The sequence below is a fragment of the Leptonychotes weddellii genome, chromosome 5 (assembly GCF_054177405.1).
Source record: "Leptonychotes weddellii isolate Sample4059 chromosome 5, ASM5417740v2, whole genome shotgun sequence".
NCBI classification, from domain to species: domain Eukaryota; kingdom Metazoa; phylum Chordata; class Mammalia; order Carnivora; family Phocidae; genus Leptonychotes; species Leptonychotes weddellii.
Window position 1 is genome coordinate 128,987,048 of NC_138373.1, and position 12,391 is coordinate 128,999,438.

At 34.1% G+C, this 12,391-nt stretch overlaps 1 protein-coding gene across 1 annotated transcript in view; it reads left to right on the plus strand.

Moving 5' to 3' along the window:
• Window positions 1-14: 14 nt before the first annotated feature.
• Window positions 15-12,391, plus strand: part of LRRIQ1 (leucine rich repeats and IQ motif containing 1) — a 181,256-nt gene continuing 168,879 nt past the window's right edge. Inside the window, exons 1-5 of the mRNA XM_081818979.1 lie at window positions 15-68; window positions 3,339-3,486; window positions 4,815-4,926; window positions 9,256-9,347; window positions 10,851-10,968. Of these exons, the coding sequence (XP_081675105.1) occupies window positions 3,340-3,486; window positions 4,815-4,926; window positions 9,256-9,347; window positions 10,851-10,968 (469 nt within the window). The 5' untranslated portion in view covers window positions 15-68; window position 3,339. The remainder of the gene's footprint in view (window positions 69-3,338; window positions 3,487-4,814; window positions 4,927-9,255; window positions 9,348-10,850; window positions 10,969-12,391) is intronic.

A 12,391-nucleotide genomic window follows, 5' to 3' on the forward strand; every position in this document is an offset into this window, starting at 1 on the left:
TCGTGGTTACGCTTTGTTTGGAGTCTTTGGGCGCTGTCTTCCAACCAAGCCTAGGGATTTAGCCGCTGGTGGGTGAGCTGGGGCCCCTCATGAATGCGGTTGGTGGCGCGGGAGGCGAGACAGAGCTATGGGAGCACAGACGGAGCCAGGCGCCTCTCTGCCAAGGCCAGGGCAAACGGTCGGGGGGCCGCGGGCTGAGGGGGTGGCTGCTGGAGTCTGAGGAGCCCTAGGCTTCTTTCGATTTTGGAGATTTTGTAGCTCACCCAAAACTTAGAGATCCTCCCTTAGAATTTAGAGAGCTTTCGATAATTACCTTATTTCCTCCCTAAATGATAGTTCCTTTCATCCCTCCCTCTATTCCCCTCTTCCTTTCTTTCCTCTTTTTTTTTTGTGATTTATAGCTACCTTTTAAAGTAGATTTCCTTCCCTGTATTTATAATTGAAAAACTGCAGTTGAAAGGAGAGTTCCTTAAGATTTCCCACTTTTGGCAGCTTTAGCCAACTCCAAGTGATTTATTATCAACTTGAAGAAGTTTACTGTAGTCCTCTTACGGTGGGATACATCTAGGGCTGCCCTGTCCTATCCTGTAACCAAACCACTAGGTGGCTGCTGAAGGCTTGAAATGCAGCTAGTCCAAATTGAACTGTACTGTAGGTGTAAAATACACATCACATTTTGAAGAATTAGTATACAAAACAAAAATATAAACTTTTTACATTGATCTTAATAATAAATGATTTTTTATTGACTAAATGTTGAAATAATATTTTGGATATAATGGGTTAAATAAAATATATTATTAAAACTAATTTCACCTGTTACTCTCAACTTTTTTTAAAAATTGCTACTAGAAAATTTAAAATCACATATGTGCTTGGATATATAATTGGACAGGGCTGATCTAAAGGGCCAGTTGATGAGCAGAGAGGGACACATAATGGAAATGATTCTTAGCTTTACACTGTTCTCCTGCCTTTCTTTCTACATAAAGTTTTGTGTACCTGTGCATTCTGCTTTATAGCTACATTTTAAAAAAATCTAATTTTCCTACCTCGCAAATCTTTTGAATTGCACTTTAAGTAAATTTGATAACAGGATAGCATTTTACACTGGTTCTGTTTATGGTTTTGTTTTCCTTTGGAGGAGGAAGATGATGGGTAAAATTGTCTAAATTACAAAAGTAGTACATATTCATGATTTTAAAGATCACTCAACATAAAGGTATGAAATGAAAATTAAAAGTTCCCCAATTTGTCCCCCAAAGTTTCTGTTTTTTAAAAAAGTATGTGTGTATAGTTACTCTGCATATTTTTCTACCACATGCCTTTTTTCAATTATTTCTTCTTTGCTACCTTTCCACAGGAGCGCAGTAAATATACCCATTTTTAAAAGGACTTGTATAGTATTCCATTCTATGAATCCATCATAATCTATTTAAATTTCCTTAGTATTTAGGATTTTTTAATTACATTTTTTATTGAGATAATTGTAGATTAACATGTAGTTTTAAGAAATAATGCGGAAATATCCCTCGTACACTGTCCAGTATCTCCCAATGGTAACATTTTTATTGGTGCGGTCTGCTAATCTTACTCAGATTTCCTCCGTTTTACTTGTAATCATTGTGTGTATTAGATACAAGTTTTATCATCTGAATATGCTCACTTACCTACTATTCCAATCAAGATACTGAATAGCTCCAATGCTACAAGAATCTTTCATGTTGCGCTTTTATTGCCATAACCACCATCCACCCCTGACTCCTGGTAATCACTAATCTGTTCTCCACTTATAAAATTTTGTCATTTCAAAAATGTTATATAAATGGAATCATGTGATATGTTACCTTTTGGTTTGGGCTTTTTGCTCAACATAGTTCCCTAGAGATTCATGGAGATTTGTCGGTATTGTGACATGTATCAATATCCATCCCTTTTACTGTTGAGTAGTATTACATGGTATGGATGTAGTAGAATTGGTTTAACCATTCACCTACTGAGGGACATTTTGGTTGTCTCCAGTTTGAGGCTATCATGAATAAAACTGTTGTGAATTTTCATGTAAGTTTTAGTTTGAACATAAAATTTCATTTTTCTGGGATAAATGCCCAAGAGTATAGGCAATACATGGAGATCAGTCCAATTAAATCATTTATATGTGAAAGAGATTGGACTGAAATAAAATCATAGTTGATGAGTACAGTATTTTTCAAACTATTTTCCTTAAACCAAGACCCACAGTAAAACAGACAAATTACACATTACACTGCAGCTCATGCACACATGCATACATATATACCCACTTAAAATTGAAACAAAAGTTTTTAAAACAATTTTTATCTTTAACATATATAGTACACCTATAGGTTATTTTCTGACCTATCCTAATTTTTCCTATCCTATTACATCATTAAAACTTTATGATGAAGAGCCACTGCATTAATATCTTGATCCACTAATGGGTTATCATCTGCAGTTTGAAGACTGTTGGGCTAGGGGATATTCAGAAGGATACTGGGCAGATGAAGAGCTTGACTTAAGTTTGGAGACCATTTCATAGTTGGAAAAGCACTGGTTTTGGATTCAGGATCTCTCAATTAGGGCCCTGTCCCCATTACTTATTAGCAATTAATGACTATATGAAGTTAAGTAAACTCTTCAAACCTTGGTTTTCTTATGAATACAATGACTATAATGACCTTATACCTGTTAATTTGCTCTGATGATTATCAATCACACAAAGTGTCTTCGAGTGCCTGGCTTGTCACAAATACTCAATACCTGGAAGCTAATGGTGGTGGATGATGATGATGATTACATGAAGATATACTGTAATGTACTGCTTAATCTATATCCATCACAAGCATTAAAGGTTTAAATAATATAAATATTGGTCTTATAAGCCACATATTGTCCATTATTACAACGTATTATTGTTGTTAAAAACATGTGGCTATCTCTAGTAAAATTAACAACTATGAGTTAATGAGTAGAAACTAACCATATGTTGCCCCATATATAGACTTAGGTTGTTCTCTAATGAGTATTCTTTTTTTTTTCTTATGAGTATTCTAATCTCTGAATAAGAAATGTATTGAATAAGAGAGTATTATTAGAGTTGATCATTTTGTAGTCAAACAAAGAAATAATGAATTAATGAAGAGAGAAAACCGTGTTCTTTAATATATAGTACAACCATAATAAGATATGATGAAAGTATCCTAGATGAAAATATTTACACAGAACATGTTGGATTGGTATAGCACATTAAACAACCCATAGTTTTTACTCGTTTTATCCTCTTCAATTTTTTTTAAATGGTTCTGTTTATTATGAAGGATGATGGAAAATGATGATGATGATGATGATACAAAGCTCAAAGAAGAAATAGAAGCTGAATTGGATAAAATCAGCATTTCTTCATTAGAAAAAGATGATGTTGATAGTGATTCAAAATCAGACACCCAGAGTGATGATAGTGATACAGTAAGTGTTAAATGCTGCGCTTTTAAGAGCCTTTTAACTGGAGTAAACTTTGTAGGAGAAATATTACTTTTTTCAGTTTGCTTTACATTGTTATCTCATTTTTTAACTTTACAATCACTTTTAAACAATGTATATTGTTAGATATTTAAATATAAAAAGTACATTGAAGATAGAAGTCACTTATAATTTCACATGTATATATGTGCATTTTTTTGTAAAATTAGTATTAGACATAGAATTATTTATTTGTATACTACTTTTTAAACTTAAATCATGAGCTTTTTAATGTTATTAGATATACATGAAAAGCAAAATTTATGTGAAATCTTTAGACCTATAGAAATAGTTATTTTTTGGAAATCAAATATATTATCTTTTCATTTGTATATTTCCCCCAATGTTTATATGCTTAGAAAATTTATTCACAGATTCATTCTTTTACATCAAAATCCTCAAACTAATGGGAATTTATTTTCAAGTATATTATATAATGTAGATCTAAGTAGAAATTTTCCTGCACATATTTAGTTAATATTAATGTCACTTGATGAATAATCTACCTCTTCTTTTTTTTTTTTAAAGATTTTATTTATTTATTTGAGAGAGAGAGTGAGAGAGAGAAAGAGCACAAGAGGGGGGAGCGGGAGAGGGAGAAGCAGACTCCCTGCTGAGCAGGGAGCCCGATGCGGGACTCGATCCCGGGACTCCAGGATCATGACCTGAGCCGAAGGCAGTCGCTTAACCAACTGAGCCACCCAGGCACCCTAATCTACCTCTTCTTAATTGATTTGTCTTATCGTTTGTATATGTTTAGTTGTTATACATATAATCTATCCAAGGCTCTCTATTCTTTTCCATTATTCTGTTAATTTTTGCCCTATTGTGGTTTTTTATGATTAAGTATCAAACAGGTCAAATTCCTTGTTTTGCTTTTTCAAAATTTTCTCCACTAAGCTTTTTCCCAAAAAAAACCTCATTTGTTAAGTTTTGGAGGATAATTCTACTTTGATTTTTAATTAGGATTGCAATAACCTCTGTATTACTTTTGGAAAGTTATAATTTTTATATTATTATGTATTTTTATCCATAGCTAATTCAAGTGAGGCAAATTTCTGAAATTCTTCATTTGAATATGAGAGGCAACAGAGTCATGGATGTACTTCATAATCACCTGAAAATGAAAAGCAAATTTTAATCAAATATACTTGTTTGAACTGATTTGCACATTTTGCTCAAAGTTTTGGTGTATGAAAACTTTCATCAAATTTTTGATACATAGTTTTAATAAACAATTTAACAGTTTCTTTCATTTTTTAAAAAAATTTTAGGATTTGGATGAGTTACCTGAGTCAGTTCTTCATTATATTAACATCATAAAGAATAAGAGCAAAACTGTTGAAGAGCTCCTTCTTCAGGACTTGGAAGATACTGATGTTTTAAGTAAGTAGTTTTTTTTTTTGAAGTACAGTTTTTATCTGTTTGACAGATAAGTTTTCTGTAGGCATGAATAATTTATAATTTAGAAAAATATACTGCTTGGGGGCGCCTGGGTGGCTCAGACGGTTGGGCGTCTGCCTTCGGCTCAGGTCATGATCCCAGGGTCCTGGGATCGAGTCCCGCGTCGGGCTCCCTGCTGGGCGGGGAGCTTGCTTCTCTCCCTCTGCCTCTGCCTCTCTCTCTGACTTTCATGAATAAATAAATAAGATTTAAAAAAAAAAAAAAAAAAGAAAAATATACTGCTTGAAGTTCTTAGTTGTTGTTATATACATGTATATGCATTTCTCTCTTCTATAATATCTATAATATGCTGGATTGTTTAATTTAGTCCATTCATTTTTTCCTTATTAGTCTCTTTATATGTCCAATAAATACTAGCCACCAACAGTTTGTTTTACCAGTCCTAATTAAAACCAGACACTCTATTACAGTTGATTCTTGAACAACACAGGTTTGAACTACATGGGTCATTTTTGTGCAGATTTTTTACAGTACAGTACTGTAAATGGATTTTCTCTTCCTTATGATTTTGTTAATAACGTTTTCATTTGTCTAACTTTCGTTATTGTATGAATACAGTATATAATATATATAATATATAAAATATGCCTTAATAGACTGTTTATGTCCTTGGTAAATGTTCTGGTCTACAGTAGGCTATTAGTAGGTGTGTTTTGGGAGATCAAAAGTTATATGCAGATTTTTGACTGTATGGGGGGTTGTCACTCATAACCCCCATGTTGTTCAAGGGTCATCTTTGCATTAAAAAAAAGAAAGTCACAGGAATATTTTAGAAGTATCGGTTTATACATTTTTTGGGAGAAAAACGTAATTTACATCGGAAACCTAACAATTTTTATTTGCTTCAACTGAGCAAATTTACTATTTGGAATTATTCCAAGAATAATAGAATGATCAAAGATTTAATTAGAATTAATCATGGCTTGGTTTATAATGAAAAATGGCAACAGCCTAAATGTTCAACAGGTCTCGGTGTAACCAACAACACCCACTAAAAAAGATGGCTTAGATAATATTTAATGGCATAAAATGTTCATGATATAGTATTTAAAGTTATTCTAAAATTCAGGTTTATTTATGCAAATATTAGCATAAATTACAATGTGGATATTCATAGATATTCATTCAACAAATATTACTGTGTGAAAGGATCTGCTTCAGCCACTGAGAATATAACAGAGAACAAAATAGGCAAAGGTCTTGCTTTCCTATTCTAATGCTCCAGTGTGGGGAGACAGACTTGAAACAAATAAATATATAATATTTTAATAATGATAATTTCCATGAAGGAAACAATTTAAGAGAGGGGATAGAGATTGAAGGTTGCTTTTTTAGATAGAGAAAGTAAAGGAAGGCCTCTCTGAGGAGGTGATATTTGAGCAATGACTGAGAAGGAAAGCCACACGGATATCTCAGTGAATGAGAAGGGGAGCCACATGGATATCTAGAGAGCCAGTGTTCCAGAAAGAAGGCTCTGTAAAGGCAAAGGCACAGATCCTGTTGGGGTCAGATCATATAGGGCTCTTATAAATCATGGTCTGGGCTTTGGATTCTACTCTGTGTGTGTGAAGGTTTTTGAGAAAGGAGTGTCAATATCTGATACATTTTTGAGGCAATCATTCTGGTGATTGTGTAGAAAAGATAACCTGAGGTAGCAAGAGTCAACTACAAAACTATTGCAATATGGTGGTTAGAGGGATTCCTTGGTGGCTCAGTCAGTTAAGCATCTGCCTTTGTCTCAGGTCTTGGTCCCACATTGGGCTCCTTGCTCAGCAGGGAGCCTGCTTCTCCCTTTGCCTGATGCTCCCCCTGCTTGTGCTCTCTCTCTCTCTGATAAATAAAATCTTTAAAAAAATAGTATGGTTAGAGATGAGAGTGATTGGAGTAGAAATGATAATAGTCATAATCTAGAAACTATTTTTAAGTTAAAAAGAACCAAAAGTGTTTATTGATGGATTGGAGTGAGAGGAGGAGAGGAAGAGGAAATTGACTCCAAGATTTTTGTCCTGAGCACCTGTTTGAATGGATATGTAAAGACTTACTCTATGTAGATGCTTCAAATTTTGGCAGTGATTATCTGTAGTTGAGTTATAGGGAATATTAATGATTTGCTTATGTATATTTACTAAAGTTTATACAATGAAAATATATTATAAATATATTGGCAATTATATAGCCTAATTAAGAAAAAAAAAGGAAACACAATTATAGAAAATTAGTTACATGAAAGGTTATATAACGTAATTATAGCAGTGGTTTAGAAAATTATGAGATCTCATGTATAGTTCTGATCAAATAAGTATGATAGTCTCAGTGAATAAAATATTTTTCCAAGAAAATTCAAATGATCAAAATTGCTTGAAAAAAAGTGGAAAATGTGATTAAATCAATAATCTGGCAAGAAAGTGGAAAAAGTTTCCTTCTCAAATGTCATTAGAAATTAGTATGATTAAAAAAAAGAAAAAAAAAGAAATGAGTATGATTTTACAGTTGAATTCTTACAATCCATCAAGGATAAATGAATCTGCAGATTATATAATATTTCATTTAAAAAGCTGCATATTTCAAATATAAAGCATAACACACACACACACACACACACGAAACCAGAGGCTAATTTCACTTATGAGTGTAGATATATTAATTAGGGCTCTCAGTTGTAGACAGAAGCTACTTGAGCTGCTTTAAGCAGAAAGGTTTTGGGGGTGTTTGTGTCTTTTATGGGTAGAGGTTAGACGTTTTGGTTATTTAGTGCTGCAAAACAAACTGAGTGGTTTAAAATAACAATAGTTATTATCTCTAATGGTTCTGTGGGTTGACTGAGCTTAGCTAGGCAATTCTTGCTTGCTGTGTATGCATTCACAGTTAGATGTTGAATAGGGACACAGTCATCTGAAGCTTTTAGTGGATTGGAATTCCAAATATGGTTCCCTGAAATGCTTGTCAATTGATGCTAATTGTTGGGTGGGAGTTCAACTGGGGCACCTGGATGGTCAGCTGGAGGCACCTATGTGTGGTATCTCTCTATGGCTTGCATGGCACCTGGATTCTGAGGAGTTCCACGAACAAAATCCCAATAGACTAATGTGGAACCTTGTAAGGCTTCTTATGATCTAGTTTCATACGGGGTCAGCCCAGGTTCCCTGTGGGAGGGAACTAAACAGTGAATGCATACCAGGAAGTGTGGAAGAGACATCTTTGAAGACTAGCTATTCCAATGAATAACACAATTGTTAATAGAACTGAAGAAATACACTCTAGTCCGAACATACAAATTGTAAAAAATATACACACACACATACATTGTTAAACTGGGTTGCAGAAAGAGCTGCTGTCTGATATAATTAAGATATTCAGAGACATTAATCTTCTACCACACACTCCTATCTCCAACCCAAAGCTCCCTCTATCATAATCTGGGCCAGAAAAATGAAAATATTGCTCCCTGTCTCTCTTCATGCATAGTATTTTTATGGAAATAAAGACTTATGCAAATATATCAATTGGCAGAACCTTAATCACCCTTAGAAACCTAGCTTCAAAGGAATCTGGAGAATGTTATTTTTGCTTTGTCAGCCCCTCACATGGGAAAACGGGCTCCTGAGACTTTGAATAGGTGTCGAAGAAGAAAATCTGTAACGTCTGACAAAATAGGTGTAAGTAGTTAGTGAACCAGCAAAACAGCCATCTGTGAATAATAGTTTACTGTTAATGAAGATTAACATGATAGAACACATTAGCTGAAAAAGGAAAAAAATTAATTACATCTGCACAGATGATAAAAGGACAATAAAATTCAATAAAAACTCATAAAATCAGAAATGAAAGCTCACTTCATTCACATTAGTAATTATCTTTTAAACTAATACTTTTATTAAAGTGTGTTTAGTATCTTGTGCAAGGTTATATTGCTAGTTTGTGGCAGTAGAATTGAACCTTTATTGATTTCTAATCAAGGTGTCACTGCAGTATCAAACAGCATTATACTGTGTATGTGGAAAATAAACTTTAGTCTAGAATATGAAAGGTGATCAAGAGAGTGCTTTATAAATTTGTTACTTTTATTTTTAGAACAAAGATTACAGATGTCCTCTGTTCTTTATATTTCATTATTTTCCTATTGTTTTGAGTCACTGATCAAGAATATACTATGATAGAATTTGAGATTAAATGATAATGAAAGGGTTTGAGATTTTAACATGCTTTGCTCTGCTCTAATATTTAAAGCTATAATATTTTTTCTTTCTCTAGACTATAGTTGTGGACTGGTTCCTAATAATCACATGCATTTAAGGATAGAATTATCAACTGAACATAAAGAAAATCCGGAACAGTTAATAAAGGTATATGATCAATATTTGAAAGTACTCAATATTACAGTTAGAAATTTACCTTTCCCTCTTATGAAGGATGATAGTTCCCTGATTTAAAGTTCAGTGATAAGGGTACCTGGGTGGCACAGTCCGTTAACTCTTGGTGAATGCATGTAGATGAAACAGTAGAACTATACTGTATGATAGTTTTTCCCTAAAAACTCCAAGGAAAACAATAAATACAATGTTTATTACCCTGCTTAGGAATGTACTGTGTTCCAGCAGAGACTTTCAATATCCCATGGAGGGATGCCTGGGTGGCTCAGTCCATTAAGTCTGCCTTCGGCTCAGGTTATGATCCCAGGGCCCTGGGATTGAGTCCCACATCGGGCTCCCTGCTCAGCGGGAAGCCTGCTTCTCCCTCTCCCTCTGCTCCTCCCCCTGCTTGTGCTCTCTCTCTCTCTCTCTGGCAAATAAATAAATAAAATCTTAAAAAAAAATAAATCAGTAAATATCCCATGGAAATTTTAAATGTAGAACATCTTATGTTAGTTTAAAAAAAAGATAAAATATAAAAATTCCTAAAGAAATAAGAGTAAGGGAGAGCCTAGCAATTTTGGTTAAAACCTCCAGAAATATATTTGAGAAATTTCTTCTACATGTTCGGCATCTTGGACTCATTTTACTTCTTATTTTACCTAGCTATCTCTAATTTTACCTAACTCTACTCTGCTCCCTAAGATGTTTAACATAATTTGAAAACTGCTTATATATATGTCTCTTACTCTCTTTTTTGGTAACAAACTTGAAATATTAATTTTGAATTATCATACTGCTACTTCATTGAAATAGAGATCCTATATCTTTCCAACTAGAATATGGTAGAAGTCTAATTATGGAAAAGTATTCCTCAACATTTTGATTTTTGCATAATTCAAGTTAAAGTGGAGAATAGTTCCATTTTTTTAAACATGCTGAATGTATTAGCTGTTTGTAGATTTGAGCAATCACTGTAGTTAAGAAATATAGAAATGTATTAGGAAGAAAGCGAACATTAGTAGAAACACTTTGAAATGATTTTCAAGCAATACTTTTTGCTTTCATTTGAGCATGGTTGACATACAATGTTACATTAGCTTCAAGTATACAGCATAGTAATAAAACGTCTCTACACATTATGCTATGCTCACCACAAGTGTAGCTAACATCTGTCACCATACAAAGCTATTACAGTATCATTGACTATGTTCCTAATGCTGTACCTTTTATTCCCATGACTTATTCATTCCACAGATTTTCACGCAGTTTATTTGAATATTGTGGGTAAATATAAGAAAGTGATTAGAATTCTGAAAAACAAGGAGGGTAAAATACAGTCTGCTTGGATGGGAATAAGATTTTTAGTGTGTTGTAGGGTTGTATTTGAGAGAGACTGAAAGTAAATAAAGTTCTATGTATGTATAAAGCTTGATATATTATTAAAATGATTGCTTTACTCTTTCTTTAATTATTGGTACTCTTTTAACCTTTTAGATGTTATCTGAAATAGAAAAAGAAGAATTTCTGAGGAATAAAACCCATTGTGGCAGTCCTGATTCTATTCCAAAGCCTGGTCCTCATGATTTGCCTGTGGATGAACATGTTTTGCCAGGTGCACTAAACTGCTCAATGATATTTTTGATAAGTTTTATGTGATTGGCCATAGTTCTCTGAAAAAAATTTAGAGAGTTTTCTTTTGACATTTAGAAAAATACAATCATGATATTTGAAAATTATTATGCCTTTACTGTACTTACTTAAATTCATATTTTCATAGTTTTTTATGCCTCCTATATTAACTTGATTTAAATATATTTAAAATTTTCCATATATATCTGACTGAAATAGATATACCCAGCCTTGGATTTTTTTTTAGATTTACTTATTTTAGAGAGAGAGAGAGAGTGAGCAGGGGGAGAGGGAGAGAAGCAGACACCCTGCTGAGTGGGGAGCCTGACGCAGGGCTTGATCCTAGGACCTTGAGGCCATGATGAGCCAAAATCAAGAGTCAGAAGCTTAACTCATGGATTGGAAGAACAAACATTGTGAGAATGTCTATGCTACCTAGAGCAATCTATACATTTAATGCAATCCCTATCAAAATACCATCAACTTTTTTCAAAGAAATGGAAAAAATAATCCTAAAATTTGTATGGAACCAGAAAAGACCCCGAATAGCCAGAAGAATGTTGAAAAAGAAAAGCAAAGCTGGTGGCATCACAATTCCGGACTTCAAGCTCTATCACAAAGCTGTCATCATCAAGACAGTATGGTACTGGCACAAAAACAGACACATAGATCAATGGAACAGAATAGAGAGCCCAGAAATGGACCCTCAACTCTATGGTCAACTCATCTTCAACAAAGCAGGAAAGAATATCCAGTGGCAAAAAGACAGTCTCTTCAACAAATGGGTGTTAGGAAAATTGGACAGCCACATGCAGAAGAATGAAACTGGACCATTTCCTTACACCATACACAAAAATAGACTCAAAATGGATGAAAGAACTAAATGTGAGACAGGAATCCAACAAAATCCTAGAGGAGACACAGGCAGCAACCTCTTCCACCTCAGCCGCAGCAACTTCTTCCTAGAAAGATCGCCAAAGGCAAGGGAAGCAAGGGCAAAAATGAACTATTGGGACTTCATCAAGATAAAAAGCTTTTGCACAGCAAAGGAAACAGTCAAGAAAACCAAAAGACAACCGACAGAATGGGAGAAGATATTTGCAAATGACATATCAGATAAAGGGCTAGTATCCAAAATCTACAAAGAACGTATCAAACTCAACACCCGAAGAACAAATAATCCAAACAAGAAATGGGCAGAAAACATGAACAGACATTTCTGCAAAGAAGACATCCAGGTGGCCAATAAACACATGAAAGAGTGCTCAACATCACTGGGCATCAGGGAAATCCAAATCAAAACCTCAATGAGATACCACCTCACACCAGTCAGAATGGCTAAAATTAACAAGTCAGGAAACGACAAATGTTGGCTAGGATGCGGAGAGAGCGGAACCCTCCTACAC